We start from the raw sequence: 26,987 nt of genomic DNA, 5'->3' as shown, positions 1-26,987 counted from the left end.
AGTAATTGAATTTATATTTTTTATCAATTCATTACAAACTCCATTTATTTATATAGTGTATCCATTTTAAAAATGAATTTGTCACCCAGAATTCAAATCAGAAAAGATAATGAAGGAAAATATTATCAAAATCGACGCTATAGCAGACTTTCCAATGCGCAAACTTTGCATAACTTCTTTTCTAACGTTCTCGGGCTATTTTGCCCGCATCACTAAGGAACCAAGGAACCAGTGTAACAAAAAATCTTTTTCTCTCAACAATTTGGATATCAATTGCTCAGAAATAAATAATCCAAAATCGTCTAGCTTGTGATTAATAAAATATAGGGTAAGTGTGCCAAATTTCGGCATAGTTGTATGCAAGCACCAAAGTCTCAAGTTTGAAATGTAATAAGGGAAGAGCTCCAGCGATCGGCAGTGTTCCTCGAATCGTCAGGTTATTATCAGACTGTCGCACCAATTCAAATGAATTTTTAAAAATTATTTGCTACTTTTTACCATTTAACTCTCACAAGAATGTAATGCATTAGCTCAGATTTAATTTATAAAATCAATTTTCCGTGAGACACCTGATTAAATTCGTGACAATCCGAGGTACAGGGTACATAGTTGTAATTAGACCTATTTTTTAATAAGTTATTATAAAAATGTAAAATTCAAATGCACAGTTAATAGTTAATGGATCACTAATATACCGATTATCATGCACAAAAATACCAAATAGTATTTTGAGACTTATATTTTCAACTAAATATCGGGCATGTCTCTTAACATTCCGATCCGGGGTGCTTTTCCCTTATCTTTATGAGAAATTGATTTTTTTGTATTTCTTTTACTTAAGGAATGTTGCTTAGAACCTTGTAGACAGTTTATCTTTAATTACTCTAAAATCATTCTTAATACATTTTAAAATGAATAAAAATGTAGACATAGCTTTGGTGCCCTATTTCGGCCACCTTCATTCTCATAGTTCCTTGGCGTTCCGGAATTCTTCTAATGTCTTTTTCACGTCATCTCGTTTGCCGAAGCGATATTTTTTGTTATTCTTTTGCATTGTATAATCTCAAGAGTATGTAAAAACTAAAAATTCATGGAAATTCGAGGAACAAAAAAGGTGGCCGTGTAGTGCCGTGGTTTTTTTGAAAATTGAAAATTTTTCTCCAAGTACACGTCCACCTCAGGAAATCCTCCAGTCGGATCGGTCCAGCGGATAGTGAATAACAAAGGGTGTTGGCACCAAAAGTATTTATTTCACTTCTTGAATTACAACCAGTGATCTCAAGAGAAGTCACTGGCAACTGAACAATTATACTAATTTCGGCAGCCCTTTTATACCATAATCTCAGCTATATAAGACACTGTTCTCCAATCATTGAACCCTATTTTTCTTACTGTTGTTTACGATATGCCCTTTTTTATTTTACTATTGGTTGTGTGCTATTTTTGTCTCTATTTTTTTGTACTGCACCTGCACCCACGAAATGTGGACATCTCATAAATTATGATCGTAAATCATCTCTGCGCGATGGTCTCTTATTTTTTTTTGTCATTCTCCAAGTGAGAATTCCTCCATCGAACTCTTTTTATTTCTCTTTGGGTTTGATCTTCGTCAACTCCCATAAATTATCTTCGCAGAGTGATCCATAGAATATGGATCATTACAAATCATCTTAAATTTCGCCCAATATTCTTACAGAGTGATCCATAAGATTTGGATCACTACAGCCGAAATTGCAAGCTGACCGGAATTTGGCACACTTACCCTACACTTATTGATTTTTATTGAGATCTTTTTTGGAATAACTAAAAAGTTTAACTAAAATTGAGGTTCGACGTGAGATTAAGTTTTTGTTTAATCTGTAGGGGAATTCTATAATTTTCGTGGCATTGTCATGCGTGAGTTCGAAAAATGGCAATATCAATCGAGCTTTTTTGTCATATCATATGAGTTCGAAAATGCAATTCATTAAATTTTTAATGAAATCCCTTCCCGTGTGGTTGGGGTACCCATCGGGCGCGTCCCAGGTGGCGGATAGGGAATGGCTGTAGTTGGTTTTAGAACTGGCTATAGTTTGTTTGGAAATAGCTATAGGCACGTATCGGCATCTTTGCGTCTACGACAAGTCCTTAGTGAATACTAAACCGCGGACCACCCCAAAACCCGTGTCTCCTGGGTAAGGAGGCCTGTGCATCAGGTTTGCACCCTGTTGTCACAGTAACCTGTCAGCAAAAAAACACAACAAAGAGCCTCGGATGTCGGACGGATTGCACCGGAAACGACCTACGCGAGACAATGGACAAGCTGTTGCTTCAACCGCTGGTCCCGGGGTCGGAGGGCACCAGAGTAACGGAAGAGGCTCTGGAGTGACATCAGGTTTGACAAGCCTACCACGACGACAACGGCACTTCAGAATGGCTACATGGAATATCTTTTCACTCACAGGGAAGCACCAGGAGCTTAAGAGCGAAGCAAAAAGATTCCAATTAGATATAATTGGTGTTTCGTCTACTAAGCAAAGAGGTAGTGGAACTGTGGATCTTGAGGAAGGGTGGCAACTTTTCCTGTCCGGAGTGGCACCGGAAATGTCTGCACAGGCGGGTGTGGGGATACTCACAAGCCCTCGGCTGTCAGACAGGGTTTGTGATGTCTGGACACACAGTGGGAGAGTGATGGGTATCAAGATCAAACTTGAGAGATCTTCCCTGGCGGTGTTGCAGGTGTACGCACCGAACGCATCGTCAGAGTACCCAGCTTTCCTAGATGAAGTGGAGGAAGTCCTGAATAAGGCATCTTCTGAAGCGGATTCAGTTGTGTTGTTTGGGGATTTCAATGCCCATGTTGGTGTTGACTCTGAGACATGGAGGGGTGTGATTGGGAAGAACGGGGATAAGAGTGAGAACCCGAACGGTAAAATGTTGCTGGATTTCTGCGCAATCAAAGGTTATTCGATCATGAATACCTTTTTCCAGCACAAGGAGATTCATAAATACACCTGGGAAGACACAAAACGGGGACTTAAGTCAATAATTGACTTTGTCCTGGTTCCCGGTGTTGATAGAAGAATTGTCCAAGACGTTCGAGTTTTTAACAGTGCTGAACTGTCAACTGATCACCACCTGCTCTTTGCAAAAATTAACCTCAACGAAGATCCTCCCGCTCTACCTAAGGGTAAGAGCAAAGTGCTTAAATGCATTAGGTGGGAGAGTCTCAAGAAGAAAGACGTTGAGGAAAAATTTGTGAAGGGCATACAAGAAAGGTTTGAACAAATTCCACAGTCTCCTTCTGACATAGAGGCTGAATGGGCCTGCTTCCAAACAGCCATTTTGGCCTCGGCTACAGAAGCTTGTGGCGTTAAGCGCATTAATGTGACGAACAACGTGAAACGGTCATCTTGGTGGGGAACACCGGGAGTAAAAGAAGCCGTTGGAGAGAAAAAGAAGGCTTACAAGTTGTACATACAACGTAAGGATTCTGATTCTCGTGATCGTTATGTTGAGGCGCGAAAGGCTGCAAAGCTCGCAGTTAAAGCCGCTAGAGAGGAGGCGTGGAAAAAGTTCGGTGAAAAGCTGGAGCTTGACTATAGGACGGCAAACAAAACTTTCTGGCAAACAGTCCGAAGACTCCGAGGGAAGAAGAGCAATTCCATCCAAGGAGTAACATCCAAGGAAGGGAATCTTCTGACCAAAGAGGAAGAGGTTTTAAATCGCTGGAAAGAGTACTTCTCAGAATTGCTCAATCCTCAGCAAGGCACTGATGATGACGTACCCACGAGTAAAGGCAGGGAGGAAAGTAGTCCTTCAGAGAGTGAAGTCCTGTATGCGATTAGTAAATTGAAGGATGGAAAAGCTGCAGGAATTGACGAAATACGTCCCGAAATGCTAAAACTCATGGGTATAGCGGGTGCCAATTGGCTCACGCGTGTCATTAAGGTGGCTTGGCAAAGTGGGAGAGCACCGAAGGACTGGCAAGTTGGGGTCATTATACCCATATTCAAGAAGGGAAACAAGAAAGATTGCTCCAATTATAGGGGAATTTCCCTTCTGAGTTTGCCCGGCAAAGTGTATGCCAAAATCCTTGAGAGAAGATGTCGAGAAATAGTCGAACCCAGACTGGGTGAGGAACAATGCGGTTTCAGACCTGGTAGAAGCACCACGGATCAGCTTTTTACCCTGAGGATGATTGTCGAAAAGGCTTGGGAGTATGCAATTCCACTCTATGCTTGTTTCATAGATTTGGAAAAAGCATATGACCGAGTACCGAGAGAACAACTTTGGGATGTACTGCACGAGTACGGACTGGATGAAGAATTGGTAGGAGCCATTCAGTCAATGTACAGAGACTGTAGTAGCTGTGTTCGTGTAAACGGATCCAAATCGGAAGGTTTTCAAGTGGGTGTTGGACTGCGTCAAGGGTGTGTTCTATCACCATTGTTGTTCATAATATATATGGACAAGATTATGGAACGCAGTCGGGGGCGGAATGCGATTCGTATTGGGGATTTCAGGGTGAGCCATCTCCTCTATGCAGATGATTTGGTTCTTTTTGGATCTTCCGAGGAAGAGCTTCAGCGCACACTTGACCGATTTGTAAATGTTTGTGCCGAAACAGGTATGAAGGTGAACGTGGATAAGTCGGAAGTAATGGTGATTTCCCGACAATCTGTGGAGTGCACTCTACATGTTAGTGGAGACTCATTGACACAGGTGGAGAAGTTCAAGTATCTCGGGGTGTTATTCACGAGTGATGGTAGGATGGAGGCAGAACTCTCGTCGCGAATCGGTCAGGCTTCTGCAGTAATGAGGGAGCTTGGCAGAAGCGTGCTGAGGAAGGTCGAGCTTAGTCGATCGGCTAAATTATCGGTCTTTAAAGCTGTGTTCATTCCTATTCTCACCTATGGTCATGAGATTTGGGTAATGACCGAAAGGGTAAGATCGCGAGTACAAGCTGCCGAGATGAGATACCTTCGAGCGGTTAAGGGAATCACTCGTAGAGATCGAGTGAGGAATGTGGCCGTTCGTGAGGAACTAAGAGTCGAGGAGCTGCTTCTTCGGGTTGAGAGATCACAACTTCGATGGTATGGACATGTTCAACGCATGAATGAAGAAAGATTCCCCAGAAAAGCTATGCAAGCCATGGTGAGGAGACCTCGGCCTCGAGGCAGACCTAGGACAAGGTGGCTGAATCAAATTCAGAATCTTGCCTTGGAACGCCTCGGGATCGAACCCGAACATCTTCCTGAAGTGGCGGAGGATCGACAAGCGTGGGCTGCTAGATTGGATGTCATGGGCCCGCGACCCCAATAGGGATAAGCGGTTGAAAATGAATGAATGAATGAATGAAATCCCTTTACTTGATGATTTTATGAAAATACAGCACGTCTTGGTGGATTTGTTTAACAAAATTCATTGTCATTTGAATTGCCAGAAATCTCAAATATGTGACTTCTGACAATGCCACGTGAGCTGAAATGGCAATGTCACGACTACAGAATCGCATTTTCGAAAAAGCTCTCCTAAGATTCGAACCCAAATTGTCATATGGCATTGCCAGAGCGTTACAGAATTCCCCTCCTGGAACTTTAAGGCTCAGCTATAACATAATATTTAAAATTAGGGAATTGAAAGAAATACTTTGGAAAAGTTTGAGTCCAATCCGAGGACAAAAAAATTCGTGACAATTGCAAAAAGAAGAGAATAATGAAAATCTTACCTTAAATCTCCTTCCAGTGGCTGCGATGGATGCGAAGAATGGTACCATGGGGATTGTATTAATATTTCTGAGAAGGAATCCAAGCACATTAAGCACTACTACTGCCAAAGATGCAGAGATGAGGATCCAACACTCCAGACAGTTTTCCGGGCAATTCCAGCTGTCACTTCCAGACGTAATTTTTGGGATTTGATGAGTTGGAAAAGATATTTTTGTTTGACAAATTATTTTTTTTTCTTTTCAGATGATGAACATGTCCAGGAAGCACCAAAAGTCGTGCCTAAGAAACGAGAGAGTACTTCTTCCAAGAGTCACACAAGATGTGGAAATTGTAGTGGATGCAATGCCTCTAAATGTGGCAATTGTTCAGCTTGCTTGTCCAAGAGATCGCGGTGTGAGAAGAGAATTTGCACTGGCAACAGTAAGCAGCCCAAATCGCAGAAACCCAAGTAAATTTCAAGGGGAATCGGAGTTGGAAAGGGAATTTTGACTAATTGGTAGTTTTTCCAGGCACTACGTGTCCAGGCGACGTCATCGATCTGTCACTCCGGAACCTGTCATCAATCCAGCTCTCGAGGGTCAACGACAGTGCTACGGTCCAGGATGTCGCATGACAGCACGTCCTCAGTCCAAGTATTGCTCAGATGAGTGTGGAATCAAATTGGCCACTGGACGCATCTACCAGGTTCTTCCGCAGAGACTTCAAGAGTGGAACTTGAGTCAATGTCGAGCCGAAGTGATTAATCGCAAGCAATTGGATACCATTCGAGCCAAGCAAGCAACAGTCAGGGCAACCCTGGCTGAATTGGACAAGAGACACGCTGAACTGGATTTATTGGTGGAAAGAGCAAAACGCTGTACCTTGGATCCCAAGGCACTGGACAACACCGAAGCTGAAGATGAAATGTCAATGTACTGCATAACCTGTGGACATGAGATTCACTCCAAGACAGCCATTCGACATATGGAAAAGTGCTTCAACAAATACGAGAGTCAAACGAGCTTCGGCAGTATCTTCAAGACTCGCATTGACGGTGGTAATCCCATGTTCTGTGACTTCTACAATCCCAACAACAAAACCTACTGCAAGCGCCTTCGGGTTCTCTGTCCAGAACACTGCAAAGATCCCAAAGTCAGCGATTCGGACGTCTGTGGTTGTCCCCTGATTAAAAATGTCTTCGAATTGGCTGGAGAATTTTGCCGTGCACCCAAAAAATCCTGCTTCCGTCACTATGTCTGGGAGAAAATTCGCCGGGCTGAGATTGACTTGGAACGTGTGAGGCAATGGCTAAAGATGGACGAACTCATGGAGCAGGAACGTCAAATCCGTACTGCCATGGCATCAAGGGCCGGAGTTTTGGGACTTATGCTCCATTCAACATACAATCATGAGATTATGGAAAAACTCTGCCCACAGCAGGGTCCACAGAGATAAATTTTGTGCAGAAAATCTAAACACAAAATAAAGTTTATTGAAAAAAGAAAACTTACTTAAGATAGAATATTGGTTCCGTTGGCTCCTCCAGGGCATAATTTTCATTCCGGTGCAGAAGTTTGAATATCCCTGTGCCAATTCCTGCTGGCATTCCCAGGATAATTCTCTCAGAAACTCCATCAATTGAATCTACTTGTCCATAGTACGATGCATCGAAGAGATGATCGGCCGTTTTCTCAAACTGCAAGGAAATCATTTATGGCTCACTTAAAAAAAATATCATAAAAGAATAGCGTTGGAGTGATAAAATTAAACTTCTGAGAAAGGTAAATGGTAAGCCTAGATCACCTTATTGTAGGTGAGATTCTTAACATGAGCAAATTCGAATTGCATGCAAATTCTATTTGAAACTAGAGCTGAACTTTTATTTAAATCAAAATATCTAGGATGTAAATGAACTAACAGAAAGATAATAGTGGTATAGGGTAAAGGCTCATAATTTTGTCCAGTTTCTTATTTTGGACACTTTGAGGATAAAATTGGACACTAAAAACAAATTGATCAAAATGATGGATTTTTATTCCAATATTTGATGAATAATGAATTCTATCTAAATATTTATTCTTTTTGGAAGATTATAACACTAAATACGTTAAATTTTGAATATGATTTGAGTTGAAATTGCTTTGTTGAAAATTCAGTGTGAGCTTGCTTACGAGAAATATGACAGAACTTCGTGTTTACTTCAGTCTTAATTAGCTATGGCGAAGTACTAACAATGTTTCTTCGCTTTTTTTTGAGTGATATTATTGAATACTCATTGAATATTGTGTTGATTCACGTTAGTGGTGATTTGTACATTTGACCTGAAGTGAGATTTGCCTTGTGAATTAGATTTTTCGTGTGAAAAATGGGAAATTTTCTAAGACATTTACCAGTGAGGTGATACTCCTTATTTTGGACAGGTGTTTTTCTCACGAAATTTCGTGAAGTTTTAGCTTTTGTGATGACTAGGTTGAACAAATGCCTGAAGAAACAAAGGAACATCATCTCTACGAAAGAGATGTAGCGAGAAAAGCCTTTAAAGGATCCCGGAAAGGCCAGGGAATGAGCGAATTCGCACGTACTTGGAGTACCGAAGTCAACTCACTTTAACGAATAATATGGAAAGTTTCCGGGCTTCTTGTGACATTCTACGGTTCCCTTACATTACATGAACAGGAAGAGGACTTGGTAAGATTGGTTCATCAAATGAAGAACAATGGTCATCCTATTGAGGCGGATTAGCTGTCCATATTTACAGCCAAGTTGTCCAAATTAATATCCAAGTTTGTCCAAAATAAGAGTCAAATTCACCTCTACGTATCAATTCATTTTTAAACGTATTAAAACTAATTTTAGTAAAAATAATACGATAAACAGCTTGTTAAGTTTTTAAACAACCCTTCTGAAAAGAGGGTAACAAAAAAGTCAATTAGTATCGAAAATATCGCACTTCAAACTTGGAACATCGATTCTTATAAGCAGACTGTTCAAAATTATGAGCCTTTACCCTAATTGAGTTTATGTATATTAAAATTGGTTTTTCGACTGTGGCGCTCCTAACGTTGGTCCTACGAAATTCAATTGTTTTAGAAAAGTTGTAGTACTTAGCAAGACCTTTAATTTGCGCCTTAAAATTTTTGGCGCAATAATTTACCTTAAAATTTGTTAGTTTCTTAGAGAATTCCCAGAGAATTCCTAGAGAAATTTCTCTGAATTATTTCTTTTAACTTTTCTTGGGATTTGCCCCAGAAATTTCCATCCTCGTCGCCAGTGATATGCGACATTAAAAATACACAATTGGATTATCACAAAAGGTTTTATTTAGGCTGATGTCGCATATTCGTTCACTGGGAGGCGAAAGAGGACTAACTGCACTCTTTGCGCCTTTTTATACATTTACTTGCTATAAAAAGTTAGGGAGCAATATTTCATAGATTTCATTGTTATATTTCATATATAACAATTTCTGTAGTGAATTTTCCCCTAAATATCTGCAAGAATTCCCTTAGTGGAAATTAGAATGGAATAACTGAAGAAATTACTTTTCTGGGATGTGGAAATTTTCCCAACGAGATCACAGAAAATTTCGTTCGATTTTTTGTAATTAGAGTTGGTAAATTTCAAGAAATTTCATGAATTTCCGCCCAAAGTAGGTGTCGACTGCTGTGAAATTTTTTAAAATTTTACCGTCTCTATTTGTAATTAGAATTCCCAAAGAATTCCTTGAGAGTTTTCCATTGATTGTTTCCTCTAAAATTCCTTAGGATTTTCAACAGAAATTTCGTTATTCATGGATGGAATTTGGTTCTAAAATTCTCGAAGATTCCACATATGGGAATACGGACGAAATCACTGGAGAATTTTTTTTTTAATTTTCGCTTAGAAGCAGAAATTTCGTTCTGGTCCTGGACAATAGTCTCCAAAAGAGCGCGAATTTTGCCAAAGCAAAGCCTTTGTTGCTTATGGCGGGTTATATTGCTTCTACATTTTAACGCGATAATAATAACGCCAATTGCATTTCCTATAAAATTTTTCAATAAATTTTCAAAGAAAGCATAATTTCACAACATTTTAAGTATTTTAACTCCTTCAATGTAATAAATTTGAATTAGGGCAAATTAAGCTAATTCAAAACCTGCTCCAAATGGAAATTTTTCGCTACTCCAAATGGAAACGTGTAAATAACGTGAGCCACGAATAAGTAACGTGACTGATATTTATTCGTTTTGTTTAACATTTATGTCATATTTCTGGCTAACTTAATTTAAATTAAGTGTTAATCTTCATTGTTAACGGTACGTGAAGTTTTCAAATGAAATAATTACCTATTTCGTGAACAAAAATGGGTTTTCTGAAGTGTCTGCAAATGCTTCAATAGTAAACCCCGGAAATATGTTTTTTTTTTGGAAAGATTTTCTTATTGTTTTAGATGGGAAAGGAGAAAAGACTAGGAATAAGAACAAACCCTGCACTCAAGAGCAACTCAACAAGGTTTTGGAAGCCTTTCGTCGCGGTTTGAGTTACACTGTTTGTCTCCAATTAGAAACTTTCCCTTGTCTCCATTTGGATTAATTTCTTTCCAATGGAAGCATTTTACGCTCGCGTATTTTTCTTGAATTTAAGAAGTTTTCAAATTATATCTAAAGAATTTTCACTAAACAGTAACATTCTAGAAGAGTCAAGGAGCAAATTTATGTAATTCTCTTCAGAAAAATATGAACTCAATGTGTTGAATCTTCTGTCAAAGTTAAAGCGTCTGGAAATGGTTTTGAATTAGGACATTTACCCTAAATTGCTCAAAATGTTTCAAAAAATCCCTTTCAAAGATTTTTAAATAAATTTAACTTACCGATGCCAAATTGAAGACAGATTCTCGCATTTTGGCTAGACCATGACGAGTGATGCCCAACACTTCTCCACGACTGGTCATCTGACTGGCCAGAAGCATTATATGCCGACTGTCAACACTCATTCCATGTCCACTCATTACACTAGCAATTTCCGTCATGATTGTCGTCCGAGCCGCCTCAATGCCCAATGTGCTAAATACTTCCCAAATGTTATTGCTCTTTGTATGATTCCCACGTACACCATATGTAGCCATAACATCCCTTAGGCCAGATCCCTCGACGCACAGCTGATACGTTGGTGGCTGAATGGCATCATTGATGGCAATTACAGCTCGGGAAATATGCGATAATCCACCCACAACAATATTTGGAATCATCGTGCTCAGACGTTGAAGTTCGGCATTTAAGGAGGTATTTTTATTTGAATCCGGACGAACAATCACTATTGAATTACCCAAAACTTCGAGATTGTTGGGTTTTAGGCGCAATTTTGAATTTCTCAGACTGAAATTTAATTGAAAATTTAAAATTGGATGAATTTACTATTTCTTGTCGTTCCTTTGTACTCACGCAAATCTAATTGTTTCAGCATCGATTTCCAATCCCAGGACACGGATTCGATCAATGTCAAGCTTAATCAAAAGATAGCAATCTGATGCCTTGTAAACTTCCTCTATGTAAGAAGAAATCTGGAAAAATATAATTAGAACGTATTCCGGTCAAAATATCAAAAAACTAAAATCCGAAATAGGCCAAAATACTGAATGCTTCGACATCCCGAACTGGTCAAAATCCCAAATGGGTTGAAATCAAAAAAAGTCAAAATACCGGGGTCGAAATCCCGAAAAGGCAAAATCTTGAATGGGCCTAAATCCTGAAAATCCAAAATCTGGAATAGGTCGAAATCCCGAAAAGGCCAAGACTCCGAAGGGGTCAAAATTCAGAAAGACCAAAATCTCGAATTTACCCAAAAGCCAAAAATGCTGAATGTCAAATCTCGAAAATATCAAAATGCCGAATGTGTCAAAATCCCGAAAAGCCAAAATCCTGAACGTGCCAAAATCCTGTAAGGGCCCAAATCCTGAAAGACCAAAATCCCAAATAGCTCGAAATCCAGAAAAGGGCAAAATACCGAATGGGTCGAAATCGAAAAAAAGCCAAAATCTTGAGTAGGCCCAAGCCCTGAAAAGGACAAAATTCCGAATGGGTAAAAATTCCGAAAAGTCAAAATCGCGTATTGGTCCAAAACCCGAATGGGTCAAAATTCCGAGAAACCAAAATCCCGAAAATACCAAAATGCCGAATGGGTCAAAACCCCGAAAAGCCAAAATCCTGAATGAGCCCAAATACTGAAAGACCAAAATCGCAAATAGCTCGAAATCCAGAGAAGCCCAAAATACCGAATGGGTCGAAATCGAAAAAAAGCCAAAATCCCAAATGGGCCCAAGTCTTGAAAAGGACAAAATTCCGAAAAGTCAAAATCACGAATTGTTCCAAATCCCGAATGGGTCAAAATTCCGAGAAACCAAAATCCCGAAACTCAAATCCCGAAAATACCAAAATGCCGAATGGGTCAAAATCCCAAAAAGCCAAAATCCTGAACGGAAAATAATCTCGTACGGGCCCAAATTCTGAAAAGCCAAAAACCCGAATGGGTCGAAATCCACAAAAGGCCAAAATCTCGGATAGGCCGAAATCCCGAAAATGCCAGAAGGGCCAAAATCTCGAATAGGCCCAAATCCTGAAAAGCCAAAATCCCAAATGGGCGCAAATCCCGAAAAGGACAAAATTCCGAATGGGTCGAAATTTCTAAAAGACCAAACCGCAAGTGGGTCCAAATCCCGAATGGGTCAAAATTCCGAGAAACCAAAATAGTGTACGTCAAATCCGGAAAATATCAAAATGCCGAATGGGTTAAAATCCCGAAAAGCCGAAATCCCGTATGGACCCAAATCTTGAAAAACCAAAAACCCGAATGGGTCGAAATCCACAAAAGGCCAAAATCCCGGATATGTCGAAATCCTGAAAATGCCAAAAGGGCCAAAATCCCGAATGGGTCAAAATTCAGAAAAGCCAAAATCTTGAATGGGACCAAATCCCGAAAACCAAAATCGAATAAAGCCGAAATTCCGAACGCCAAATCCGGAAAAACCAAATTCCCAAAAGGGTTTTTGTCTTTCGGGACTTTGCCTTTTTTCGATTTTGACGTTCGGGATTTTAACCAGCATCGAATTAGAACCTCACTAGAAAAAATTTAATGTTAAATTTTAATTTGCAAACCTCTCCAAGGGTAGTCTTCTCAATTCTCCCTTTGACCTTCCTGGCAAATTCCATGTTAGTGTTATTCTCCAATTCTGCTGTGATAATTGGCGTGGAGATTGTCTTTGAAGCATTGATAATCTCTACAATTCGAGGTACTCCCTGGGAAAAAAATAAGTCAACTTTATAAGATAAACTTTCAAAGAAAACCTTTCAAAAAATCCACCTGAGTGATGTTCATGGAAGCAACACCAGCAAAGTGAAAAGTCTTGAGTGTCATTTGCGTTCCTGGTTCACCGATACTCTGAGCTGCTAGAGCACCAACGGCAGTTCCCGGTTCAGTTACAGCTCTACTGTACTTCTTCTCCACAACCTCCAGAAATGCCTCAAGATGACTCTTTGTTGTCCGACAGATTTCATTGCTGGCACCTCGACTCTTGAATTTACTCTCAATGTTGCATAAGCGTTGTCTTACAGTATCCATAAATTTCCTGGAAAAAAATACCCAAGATTCCCATGATATTCCAAAAACTAATATTATTTCTTAATTTGGTTTTTATTGAAACTTACAAGCAATCCTGCTTAAAATCCTGACGAGAATTGATATATTTTTCTAGTTTTAAAATATCAGTTACTGTTGGCAAAATCTCATCTCCTTCAAGGGCTTCTTCATCCCGATGACCATCAATAGCGCGAATATGCATAAATTGTCTCTCCAAATCCACCGGTTTGCACTGTACTTCCATGAAAACCGGATCTAAGCCATCGCCTCCGTATGTAAACTCCACAACTTCCCCAATTGCATTCCTCACTGTTCCATCGTAGTGCACAACAAGATCCTCCAAACACTTCACCAGACGTCTCTGCAAGTATCCCGTCTCAGCAGTCTTCACAGCCGTATCCACAAGACCCTCCCTTCCAGCCATGGTGTGAAAGAAGAATTCCGTAGGAGTGAGTCCAGAGAAGAAGCTGTTCTGGACAAAACCACGAGCAGCTGGGATTTTGGAGAATTTCTCAAAATGTGGCAGACTCCTATCTTCATAGCCATTGGGAACTCTCTTGCCATTGATAGCCTGCTGACCCACACAAGCAATCATTTGAGAGATATTAATATTGGACCCCTTAGAGCCCGATTGAGCCATTATCAGGGCACTATTTGTCCGATGGAGTTCATTGAAGCAGGCTTTAGCTGCCAACTCACGGATACTCGACAATTCACGCAACATCACAGCCTCAAGAGTTTCCTCAAGCGTACATCCTGGCTGACACTGTAACGTTCCACTTTTCATCTTTGAAATGTAATCACTGCACTTTGAATATCCATTGTCCAGGAGTTTTTGCTTCTCTCCAAGCAAAATACGACTAGGCGTCACATCACCCACACCAAAGGAGAATCCTCGATTCATTATCATGTACGAAGTCATCTAAACCAAAACGGATGCATAAGGCAAGGCATATGGTTAGCTGAGATTCTTTACGATCTCGGCTTTTGTGGCTCGAAATGAAATCCGACTTTATCAAATTGGAAATTGGACCCAAACTTTATAGGGGAAAGTGCTCATGCTTTTCACGGTCTTAAGCTTTATAATGACTAAATTTTTCCTATGTTTCCGAATAAATACGACTCATTGTAAAGCTTACGACCGTGTAAAGCATGGGCATGGGCACTTTCGCCTATGTAGGTGCAAAGGTCCCAATCCGAACCTGGGATTATGTACCTACATTTTTGGGAGTGAAAAAGATGCACGAAATGCCTTTACGCGCCTAGAAAAGTTGCATATGCGCAGGAATATCATTGGCTTTAAGCTAATTCAAAACCTGTTCCAAATGGAAATTTTTCGCTACTCCAAATGGAAACGTCACTGTTTTCATTATAAATACTAAACGCAAGGAAAAAATTACAGAAATCCTTCTATCCCATTTTCTGGACAAACTGATGAAGATATCGACTTGGAATGTTCTGAGTATCCCCCCATAAGTTGATCCAAGGAATCCAAATGTCACTTCAATTTCATCCCCACGTCTATCCTTCCCCTCCAGAAACCACTCTTTTAGGAATATCTCAAGAACCAAACCATCGATGCATTTCATTTTTGGATATGTTTTAGAGAGTGTCCTAGCGGACATTTCATCTATACATTTCAAAGACGTCCGACCTCTTCTTCTTGCACATGCTAATAATCTGGTCAGAAGAGCAGAATTTCTTCTGATCAATTTTCTGACCAAAGAGACAAACTTAGCGACTTTGATTGTTCTGAGTACCCCCCCCAAAAGTCAGCCTAACGAATCGAAACAACACATGCATTTGCCTCTCATCCCACTCCTGTTCCTCCAGAAACCATTCTTTTGGAAATATCTCAAGAAATAAACCATCGATCCTTTCCATTTTTGGATATGTTTTTGACATGGCCAAGGCGGACATTTTGTCCTCAGACACCAATATCATCCAGAAATTTATTCTTGGAATTTCCAAGGCCAATTAATAGACTGCGTAAGGGAGTGTATTTTTTAACGGATTTAGACAGAATGTAGTTTATTTGATAGATCTTACATTTTTTTGAAAGCTTATTCAATTTTTACTTGGTTAAGTATTTCTTTTATCTTGAAATTCACTGATACAAAAGTTTAAACACTTATTTTCTAGATTCCAAAAAAAAAATCCTGGATGATATTGGTGTCTGAGGACGAAATATCCGCCTTGGTCATATCAAAAACATATCCAAAAATGGGAAGGATCGATGGTTTATTTCTTGAGATATTTCTAAAAGAATGGTTTCTGGAGGAGAAGGAGTGGGATGAGAGGCAAATGCATGTGTTATTTCGATTCCTTAGATTGACTTTTAGGGAGTACTCAGAACAATCAAAGTCGCTAACTTTGTCTTTTTGGTCAGAAAATTGATCAGAAGAAATTCTGCTCTTCTGACCAGATTATTAGCAAGTGCAAGAAGAAGAGGTCGGACGTCTTTGAGATGCATGGATAAAATGTCCACTAGGACATTCTCTAAAGCATATTCAAAAATAAAATGCATCGATGGTCCTGTTCTTGAAATATTCCCAAAAGAGGGGTTTCTGGAGGGGAAGGATAGACTTGGAGATGAAATTGAAGTGACAATTGGATTCCTTGGATCAACTTATGGGGGGATACTCAGAACATTTCAAGTCGATATCTTCATCAGTTTGTCCAGAAAATGGGATAGAAGGATTTCTGTAATTTTTTTCCTTGCGTTTACATTTCAAAATTCTTGCAAAAGTCGATGAATAAAAAAAAGTGTGATGTCCAAAAAAAAAGTTTCTTCCACAAATTATACCCTTTGAGTTCCTCTAACAAATAGTACTTGTGCGAGAATTGTGGGTCACTCCTGGTCCCAGCAGTAGATGGTCAAAAATGACGCTGCAAAAAGTGTCTTTTTCGACATAAATGGTTCTGGATGACCATGGTTTACCCATAGCATATTGCATATACCAGATTCTAAGACCCAATGAGCCAAGCTTTCCAACAATAGTTCACTCATTCAATTTTGTTCATTAGGAGTTGAGATATACCACTCCAAATATTCGTCGTCTTCTACTGACAGAATATATGTGCTCATATAATATGTTTTTCCGTTTTTTCATAAAAATATGCATTTTTTCATAAAAATTATTGTTTTTGTGTACAAGTCTTCAAGAGTGTTTGAAACCAACAATTGAATGAGATTTTTTAAAATTAATTTGTGATCGTTTTCATTTTTACTCGTACTCTAAATATTTTTTTTTTATTATTACAAATATATTCAAGTTATTTATCCTTCAAAAATAACAGAGCAAACGAGTAAACTAGTCGTCTGGAAGATTTTGTGCTTTTTTACTTTTATGGACGATTGAGTCATATATGACCCATAGTTTTCCAGGACTCCTAGTGATGGGAAAATTTCTTCATAACCATAAATCTCTTATTTAAGCTAAAATATCGAGGGAAACTTGATTTCATTGAATTTCGCTCAGCGGAAAGTTTCTCGTCCTTAAAGGGTTAACAACATTCATAGTCATTTTTATTGCCAGAAATCTCAAATATGTGACTTCTGACAATGTCACGTGAGCTGAAATGGCAATGTCACGGCTATAGAATCGCATTTTCGAAAAAGCTCTCCTAAGATTCAAACCCAATTTGTCATTTGGAATTGCCAGAGCGTTACAGAATTCCCCTCCAGGAGAGGCACCTCTTACTGGAGATGCTTCTTCCGCCCCTCCTTTACTCTAAGTTTCGTTGAAAATAGTGGCACTACCTGTCCAAATATGCTTGAAATTATGTTACCAGTTGACAACTTTTTTAAATCATTGGGCGCGATTCAATTCGAACCACGGGATCTCTCCGCATTAGATCCAATACCAAGGGGCTAATTCTAATCTCCAATTTGCGTCTGCCGCCAACTTCCCAACCGATCTCATCGGAGAAAACGGCAGAAAACTCCGATTTTTTTCATTTTTTCACGATGCAATTTTTGCGGTTCTTGATCTTCACGACGTGATTTTTGGGTTTCGCGGTGCAAAAATTGGGTTTCCCGACACAATTTTTGGATTTCTCTGGTTTTCATGATGCAATTTTTGGGTTTCTCAGGTTTCGAGAAACACCTCTTAGGTTTCTTGGGTTTCGCGATGCAAAAATTGGGTTTCCCGACAGAATTTTTGGATTTCTTGAGTTTCGTGATGCAAAAATTGAGTTTCCGACACAATTTTTGGATTTCTCTGGTTTTCATGATGCAATTTTTGGATTTCTCAGGTTTCGAGAAACAAATTTTGGGTTTCTTGGTTTCGCGATGCAAAAATTGGGTTTCCCGACACAATTTTTGGATTTCTCTGGTTTTCATAATGCAATTTTTGGGTTTCTCAGGTTTCGACAAACACCTCTTAAGTTTCTTGGGTTTCGCGATGCAAAAATTGGGTTTCCCGACACAATTTTTGGATTTCTTGAGTTTCGTGATGCAAAAATTGAGTTTCCGACACAATTTTTGGATTTCTCTGGTTTTCATGATACAATTTTTGGGTTTCTAAGGTTTCGAGAAACAAATTTTGGGTTTCTTGGGTTTCGCGATGCAAAAATTTAGTTTTCGACACAATTTTTGGATTTCTCTGGTTTTCGTGAAGCAAAAATTGAGTTTCTCGGGTTTTGCGATGTAATTTTGCATTTCTTGATCTTCACGACGTAATTTTTGGGTTTCCACGGGTTTCGCGGTGCAAAAATTGGGTTTCTTTATACAATTTTTGAGTTTCTCGGGTTTCACGATGCAATTCCTGGGCTTCTTGAATTTCGTGATGCAATGTTGACGGTTCTTGATCTTCACGACGTAATTTTTGGGTTTCGCGATGCAAAAATTGAGTTTCCGGCACAATTTTTGGATTTCTCTGGTTTTCGTGATACAATTTATAGATTTCTCGGGTTTCGAGAAACAACATTTGGGTTTCGTGATGCAAAAATTGAGTTTCTCGGGTTTCTCGACTCAATTTTTGGATTTCTCGGGTTTAACGATACAATTTTTGGGTTTCTCGAGTATCGCGATACAATTTATCAGTTAATTGATCCTTATGATGTAATTTTTGGGTTTCTCGGGTTTTGCGGTGCAATTTCTGGGTTCCTCGAGTTTCGCGATGCAAAAATCGAGTTTCTCGGGTTTCGCGATTCAATTATTGCGTTTCTTGATCTTCACGACGTAATTTTTAGGTTCCACGGTTTTCACGATGCAAAATTTATGGCGCAAAACGTGTCTCCAGCAAATTAACATGTGTTTCTCAATATGAGTCATCCCTTGTCCAGTATACTTACCCACTGATCCACCAAGGCCCCCTCTTCGGGGGCTAACAAATTAATCATAATGTACCTCAACGTTAATTGCAAACTAATGTTAAAGTACAATTCATAATTAATTTGTAGTGATCTTTTTTCTTCAAGTTAACTTTCGAAGATTTTTCTAAACCCCAAATCATTAAATATTTAATACCATAAAATATTTTAGTTCCATTCTATTTTCTGATTGGCTAAACCTTTGAATGCGTTTAAACTTTAGCCAATCAGAGAACGCAAGGGAACTACAATATTTTAGGGGATTAAATATTTAATTATATGTGAATAAATGTTTAAATAAATAGTTTTACAAACCTTTGAGAGTCTCCACATGGCTCTGGTTGCCTCCTCTTCCCCATAGTCACGCAGAAGCACGTAAAAGATGCATTTCTTAGTACCAGAACCCATCGTACTCTTATCCATGACACCACACATTATCTCTGAATTCCTAATGACCACATCTGAAAAATAAATTTTTAATGTGTTTTTACTAATTTTCCGGGATCATTGTAAAAGTTTCTCACATGAATCCTTGCAACAGAGATCCAGATTTGTCGTATAATTCTTTCCTTTTGTCTCCAAATTGATCAATGTAGACGATTTCCGATGAGGTTTCATGATCAAACTGAAAATTTGTTTTCCAGTCCACAAAACACGTGGTTTCAGGATTGCAGGCGGTGGTAATTCCACCGTCATATTGGCATCTGGTCCAGCAATGAGACACGTGGCAAGTTGCATGGCACGTTCCTTGGTAAGAAACTCATCCTTTTGCGTTAGCACATAGCCTCCTGTTATGAAATCTTGAGTAGCAGCAATCAATAATTCACCATTTTTGGGCGTTACGAGATTTGATTTATTCCCCATGAGAATCCATGCCTCAGCTCTGGCCTCTTCTGTCTGAGGCAGATGCAGATTCATTTCATCGCCATCGAAGTCAGCATTGTACGGTGTGCAAGCGCACTCATTGAATCTGAATGTTCTCTGAGGCTGTACCTTGGCCTGATGGCACATAATGCTGAGTTTGTGAAGTGAGGGTTGTCGATTGAACAACACAATATCCCCATCTACCAGATGTCTCTCAACAATGTCCCCACATCTCAAATCATGAGCTATTTTATCACGATTCCCATAAGCCAGATATTTCTTGAAGGCACTCCCCTTCTGCTGCACATAATTCGCTCCCGGATGCTTCTCTGTGCCATTTTGCACCAATTGTTTCATTTTTTCAATGTTCCGAGGATGCACACGTTCGGGATATGTAAGAATTTTGGCTACTCTCTCAGGTACTCCCACCTGATGAATGAGCAAATTGGGATCTGGCGAAATTACAGTTCGTGCTGAGAAATCTACACGCTTCCCCGATAAATTTCCTCTGAATCTACCCTGTTTCCCCTTCAGACGCTGCACAATGCCCCTTGTCTGCTTTTTGGGAATCATCGTCAGAGGAACACCAGATACTTCACTATTGAAATATAGTGCTACATGGAGCTGCAGAAAATCCCAATCTTCCTGAATCAATTCAACCTTACCACCTGTTGATGTGTGCTTAGCAATCACATCATTAATCAACAAAATCTCACTCTGTTTCATTGTAATATCATCTTCAGTGCTGAAAAAATAAAGCTAGTGATAGATCTCTAGATCAAGATCACCTTATGATAGGTGAGATTCTTAGGATGAGTCAATTGCGAGTATGATTTCTTTTGCTTGTAGCACAAATCGAAAAAATTAGAAGACTTAACATATGAGACGCTTAGAGCAAAAGAGGCCTATAGAAATCCTGCTTTGAGCGAGACGTATAAATTTTTGCCTCTGGTTACACATTTTCTTCATCAAAAAATTACCGTCGTTGCGGGTGACTTTGCACGTTTTTTCGCTGTTTTTCAACTTTACCCCCTAAAAGTGGATAGTTTAAGTGAAGGGAGGGGGGTTAATGGGTAAAATTATTTGTATTCAGTTGTTAATGAATAGATTTTGTGCCACTAACATTAATTTTATAAAATTTTACTATGTTTAAAAAAATCAAGAAAAAAGGCTTGCACTGGGGATAAGGTGCGGGTGACTTTGCACTTTTTAATAAATACTAAAAAATCAATAATTTCTGATAATAAACGACAATGAAGATCTTCAGTTCTAAGGGTAAGATGCACGAGATCTACAAGATGACGTGGTCGCCATCTTGATTTGACGTTTCTGTCCGCCATTTTGAATAACTGTCAAACCCTAAAACTGGTCCGATTGGGTTGAAATTTTAGTATGTTGTAGCTGACGTCAAGACCTTTTCAAAACGTATCTATGTTCCAGTCTACGTTAAGTATTTACCTTGATACAGAGGCTCAAAGTTTTAAATTTTATAATAGTCATATTTTGGCGGTGTTTATTTTTTAATATTCAATATTTGAAACTTAAACGAAATGCCTCAGTAACTATTAAAAATGGTTGAGACTTTTATTTTATATATTTATTTACTCTAACATAATTGAAAAAAAAAATAAATGAAAAGCGCATGTAATTAATTTTTTATTTTTCATCTTTGCGAAAACAGTTTTTAAGATTCTCAAATAATGCACTGTTATAAACAAAAACATTACTTTTCTTATTGTTTGTTTGTTAGATCTCATCGCCTAATGATAGCGCTGTCTTTTTTGTGATGGTTTTGATAAAAGAAGCTCCCTGTAGTTCTATATTCATGAAAATGTCAAAATTTTGAACTTGGAGCCCCTATATCCAGACAATCACTTGACCTAGGTCGGATTTTATATATGTTCTGAAAAGGCCTTGACATCAGCTAGAACATACTAAAATTTCAGCTCAATCGGATGAGATTTTTGTTTTGACAGTTATTCAAAATGGCGGACAGAAACGTCAAATCAAGATGGCGACCATACCATCTTGTAGATCTCGGTCACTTTATATTAAGTTCCCACAAAATTGGATAATTTTTAACCAAATACTTCTATAATAAAGCTTTAGATAGACCATTATATGCAATTTTATAACATAAATCATGCGTTCTTAGGAAGATAATAGAGAAAAAAAATATTTTAATAGAAATAATCCACAAAATCGAAGTGGATTATTCTAGCCCGATAAATTTAGATTGGATTTGGGCAATTTACTACTCTGAAATCGATTTCGGAATTGCACCTTCAGATAACTTTTTCACGGAGGCGTTTTTTAACAAAATACCTATACTAGCATTTCATTGACTATTACTGAAACTACAAGAATCCTTTTAGGGATCATTGTACCTTACTTCGTACATAACATATCCCTATATACTTTGACATGGTAGACCGGATCGGCGAAGACCATCAATAAGTGCTAGAATTTATGAAAGTCTTACGAACAGCAGAGTGCAAAGTCACCCCCCGAGTGCAAAGTCACCCGCAACGACGGTATATAATCAAAATTAAGATTCCTTTCTTTCTCAAACGTTTTCTATATATCTATCCCATTCTTTGGCAGTCAATATTGGATTAATCTAAATCGAATTTGGTAACGTTCAAAAGAAGAAGAAGAAGAAGAGTGGCAGATGTGTGTCAGAGGCTGCAAAATTTTTGAAGAAGAAAGCGGGATGTGAATTTTGATTTCATGAAATTTTCCTGACCTTAAAAGACGTTCCAGAGCCATATAAATCAATTTTATCAGCAAAAAAAATTATTTTAGTAAAAATCAATTTGGTTTTTCTAGATCAAAGTTCAAAAAGGCTCTATAGAAAAGGTCTTTCTTAACTGATTTGGACAAATTTGGTGTCGTAGGAAAGGTCTTGGATTCTCTGATAAGACCGAACTTGCTTTCAATGATTTTGAGTCGGTTCAAGACCGGTAACACCGGTAAAAATCTAAAAATGTAATTAACTCTTTCTCGTCATTAGGGTCATATATGACCCGGGGATTTTTTTTTTTTTTTTGACTATTTACATTAATTGAAATCTATCGGTTTGTGCACGACATCATAATAGAAGGATGTAAGATTCTTGGCTAATTATCTCAAAACTCCAGATATTCAGGAAAAGAAAATATTTGAGATCAAAAATCACTAATTTCGAAATTTGTGAAATGACTTTTCTTTTTCCAAATTTTTTATGTTCATTTATTTTTCTCAGCAATATGTTCTTTAGAAACACAAAATAGAATATCCAAAGATTGTATATTGCATATTTTGATATAATAAACTACTCTCAATTTTCCAGAAAAGCGCGTAGAATTTTCCGGGTCATATATGACCCTATTGTCGGCAAGATAAAAGTTTATGAAAGTGTTTTCGTGCCAACAATATCGTTGGGACAGTTGGGACATTGTTTTTCTTTGTGAAAATATCTTTCTCCTGTACATTTCATCTTATATCTGATGAATTATAACATATTTTGCAATATTTTAGAGTATTCTGAAAATATATTGAAAGAAGTCATTCTACTTTGTATATTTTATTTAAAAAATTTGAAAAAACTAAAAATGTGAATTTTAGAAGCAAAAAGAGTTTCAAATTTTTTTTATATTTTCTCACCTAGCGCCTAAACTAAAAAAGATAATGAAGAATGGATGGTTTTTTCGACTTTATTAGATCATAATTATCTCAGAAAACATTGTTTTAGAACTTTTCTTCGCATATTAAAGAAAACACCGTTAGAGGATTAAGATAGGTCTATTTTGTGTCCACTATTACTACTCACTAGTATGACTCTATTACAGAGTTCCAAAGTATTACTATAATATCGGTTCATATTGGGGACTAGCTTGTGTAATCGTATGATAAATCTCCTAAAAATTTGTATAAAAAAAAAATATGACACGAAAAAAAAATATGAAATGGAAAATTCATCACTGCGAGAAATTTGTAAAATGAAAATTTACACAGCATGAAATATATGTTTTACAAAAAATTGAAGTCTTGAGAATTTTACATTTCGAAGAAATAATTTTCCCAGAAACTTGTACAATAAGAAATTTGTTTTCTTTGAAAAATTTTTACCACGAAGGAATTTTGTTTGTTTTACAAAAATTTGTTCAATAATTTTGCAAAACAGACAACTTTGTAAATAAAAAAATATACTCTGAAAAATTTGTGTTATAAAAAATATATGCCTTGACAAATTTATACTCCTCGTAGAAATTATACAACGAAAATTCTTTACTATGAAATATTTGTGGAACAAATAATTCAGTGCAACGAAAACTTTATATACTACGAAAAATTTGTATTATTAAAATATTATGTCACGGGGAATTTGCATTTCGAAGCAATTGTAGTACGAGAAATTTGTGGCGAAAGTTTCTTTTTATTAGGAAGAATTTCTTTAAAAATAAATATGTGGAACAAATAATTTGGTGCAACAAAAAAATTATACTATGAAAAACTTCTGTTATAAAAAATGTATACCTTAAAAAATTTACTCCTCGAAAAAATTGTACAACGAATGAATAATTTTGTGCTACAAGAAGTTTGTACTATGAATAATTTATATGACAAGCAAATTATGCAACAGGAAATTTGGACTTCGAAATAATTTTACTACAAGAAACATACGGCAAAAGACTGTTTTCTTTGGTTTTTTACTATAAAAAATTGTCTAAAAATAAATTTGTGGGACAAAAAAAAATCGTGCAATAAAAAAATTATACTATGAAAAATTTGTGTTATAAAAAATGTATGTCTTGGGAAATTTAACTCCTAGAAGAAATTATACAACGAAAAATTTCTACTGTGAAAAATTTGTGGAACGAATAGTTTTGTGCCACGAAAATTTTTACTATGAAAAATTTGTGTTACAATTAAATTATGCCATGCGGAATTTGCAATTGAACTTCGAAGGAATTGTTGTACGAGAAATTTGGCGAAAGAATGTTTTTTACTTAAAAAAATTTGTACCACGAATATCTCGTAAAACGAAACAAATATACAACAAAAAAATTGTGGAACAAAAATTGCTGTACAAAAAAATTTGTTCACAAATACATTTGTAAAACAAATAATTTCTTTGCAACGAAAACTTTATAGTATGAAAAAATTAGTTTTGAGGAAATTTTTAGCTTGAAAAATTACCCTTCATGGAAATTGTACTACGAAAAATTCGTATCACGATAAATTTGTGAAAAAAATAGTTTGTTACGTTAAATCTGTTCAAAAATAATTTTGTGGAACAAAATATTTGGAAAACAAAATATGTGGATCAAAAAGTAAACAATGATAAAAATGACAAATTTGTGTTATAAAAAATGTATGCCTTCAGAAATATACTCCTTGAAGAAATTATACAACGAAGAATTTTTACTATGAAAAATTTGTGGAACGAATAGTTTTGTGCAACGAAAATTTTTACTATGAAAAATTTGTGTTACAAGAAAATTATGCCATGAGGATTTGCACTTCGAATAAATTGTAGTACGAGAAATTTGTGGCGAAAAAATGTTTTTTACTATGAAAAATTTGTACCACGAGAAACTCGTAAAACGAAACAAATATGCTACAAGAAAACTGTGGAACAAAAATTGTGTTACAAAAAATTGTTCAAAACTAAATTTGTGGAACGAAAAATTTTGTTATAACGAAAAATTTATACTACTTTATATTATTTGTAATTAGAAAAATTTAGCCTTCAAAGAAATTGTACTATGAAAAATTCCTGCTACAAAAAATTCGTATCAAGAGACTTGTAAAACAAAAAAAAAATTGTTACGTGAAATCTGTTCAATAACAATTTTGTGGAACAAAATATTTGGAAAACAAAATATGTAGACCAAAAATAAACAAAAAAAGTGGAAAAAATCTAAAATTTATACTATGAAAAATTTGTGTTATAAGAAATTTATGCCACCAAGAAACTGTCATTATGAAAATTTTGTCCACGAAAATTTTGTTTTACGAAAAATTTGTTCAATGGTAAATAATTTGTGGAACCAAAAATTTTGTAAAACGAAAAATTTATAATAAAAAAATTTGAAAAATAATTCATCACAAAAAAATCATATAAAACGGAACATTTACGCGATGAGAACAGAAATTAATTCGATGGTTATTTATGTAATCGCTCAGATTAATTTATGCTCGAGAAATGTTTGTTAACTTTAGCAAAAAGGAAGGAATCTCACTTAATTAAATTTACTTTGTGAATATGGTTTCAACTTACGTTCCTGCCTTAATTTCCGACACAACAGACGGACGGATACACACTGGAGGCACATAAAGGCGTGTCACAATCAAATTAGTGGGGCTGGCATCCGGAGAAGTCATCCCAAGGAGTGGAATATCGCTCTGAAAAATTAAAAGCCTGAGACGTTCTGCGCAATTTCATTCAAAAGAATTTCCTTACTTTTGGGATGCTCTTGAAGAGATCGAGCACCTGAAGAGGATTCAGTTCTTGCACCAGGGAAGATAGTCCAATATATTGGGCCAAATCCCTGTTATTCTCCGTGGATTGGAGCATTTCATCCAGGATATTTGATACCAGGGGATCACTTGGCTTCTTTCCACGGTAATTATCATGGACTATCTTCATGAGGCCAGGACCCTTCTTGACAGGGCCATTGAGGGCACCGCAGTACCTGCATTTTGTGCATTTCTTGGCTTTGGCCAGAATCTGTGCATGGATGGATTTCTTCGCTAAATAGGAGAGATCAGGGTTTAGAAGGCGTTTGGTATAGGCCCGTTTGTCCTCCTCTTTCAGCATCACTCGGCTGCAAGTCTGAAATTATGCTAGAATTTTCTGTACAATATTCTAAGGGATAGATATTGGGGACTCACTTTGCAGATGGACTGAAGGATGGTGATTGTTGAACGAAAGTGGCCAACGTGGAAGACCGGAAGAGCTAAATTGAGATACCCAAAGTGACCAATACATTCATTCAGTCCCTGATTGCAGGTCTCACACGTGGCATCCTTCTGGCTGATTCCCTGAAATACGTTGGAGTGTTATTGAGAAGTATTTAGCAAATTTGTGGAGATTTCTAACCATTCTTCTGTCTAGAACTCCATAGGCAACCGGTACTCTCAATTGCTCCTGGTTGTAGAGGTTCTTCGACACAACCTGGATGTGAGACTCCTGCTGGATCATATCGGCACTGTTCATGCCGAACTGGACCTTGGATCTGGGGAAAAATCAATTGGCAATGAGGGAACACCAAGGAGATCCGGAAAATGTTAGAAAAAGATATTTACATCTTTTTTATGACATCCGCTTCTCGAAATTGTTCCTTCGGCATCGTGGATCCTTATTTTAGACACTTATAACATTAAAAATTGAATATTCAGGCTGAAAAGTGACTTTTTTCACAGAGCTTTGAATAAAACACTCAAAAACAAACGCATGTGGCTACTTTGATTAACACAACTGAAGCGATGAACAAATTTTACTAAAAGCAAATCCATCAA

At 37.4% G+C, this 26,987-nt stretch overlaps 2 protein-coding genes across 2 annotated transcripts in view; one reads left to right on the top strand and one right to left on the bottom strand.

Annotated features, from left to right (window-relative positions):
* Positions 1-7,196, top strand: part of LOC129799423 (CXXC-type zinc finger protein 1-like) — a 10,077-nt gene extending 2,881 nt beyond the window's left edge. The window contains exons 3-5 of the mRNA XM_055843273.1: positions 5,728-5,885; positions 5,955-6,159; positions 6,221-7,196. Of these exons, the coding sequence (XP_055699248.1) occupies positions 5,728-5,885; positions 5,955-6,159; positions 6,221-7,145 (1,288 nt within the window). The 3' untranslated portion in view covers positions 7,146-7,196. The remainder of the gene's footprint in view (positions 1-5,727; positions 5,886-5,954; positions 6,160-6,220) is intronic.
* Positions 7,161-26,987, bottom strand: LOC129799416 (DNA-directed RNA polymerase III subunit RPC1). Its single transcript, XM_055843259.1, has 13 exons — positions 26,775-26,987; positions 26,569-26,704; positions 26,361-26,510; positions 25,930-26,301; positions 25,747-25,871; positions 19,142-20,226; positions 18,933-19,078; positions 13,370-14,223; positions 13,026-13,290; positions 12,821-12,961; positions 11,111-11,229; positions 10,540-11,044; positions 7,161-7,386 (listed from the first exon to the last, which is right to left on the bottom strand). The coding sequence occupies exons 1-13, from the start codon at positions 26,816-26,818 to the stop codon at positions 7,198-7,200; spliced, it is 4,131 nt and encodes a 1,376-aa protein (XP_055699234.1). The 5' UTR covers positions 26,819-26,987; the 3' UTR covers positions 7,161-7,197.

Source organism: Phlebotomus papatasi, chromosome 1 (assembly GCF_024763615.1).
Source record: "Phlebotomus papatasi isolate M1 chromosome 1, Ppap_2.1, whole genome shotgun sequence".
In the NCBI taxonomy this organism is placed as follows: Eukaryota; Metazoa; Arthropoda; class Insecta; order Diptera; family Psychodidae; genus Phlebotomus; species Phlebotomus papatasi.
The sequence above is the reverse complement of the archived record's forward strand: the minus strand, read 5'-3'. Positions and strand labels throughout refer to the sequence as shown.

Coding starts and splice junctions, on each gene's coding strand:
- LOC129799416 (XM_055843259.1), bottom strand. CDS start 26,818: ATGCCGAAGGAACAATTTCGAGAAGCGGATGTCATAAAAAAGAT. Junction 14,224..18,932: donor CCATGTGGAGACTCTCAAAG/GTTTGTAAAACT, acceptor GTTTTGGTTTAG/ATGACTTCGTACATGATAAT. Junction 13,291..13,369: donor GATTTTAAGCAGGATTGCTT/GTAAGTTTCAAT, acceptor ATTTTTTTCCAG/GAAATTTATGGATACTGTAA.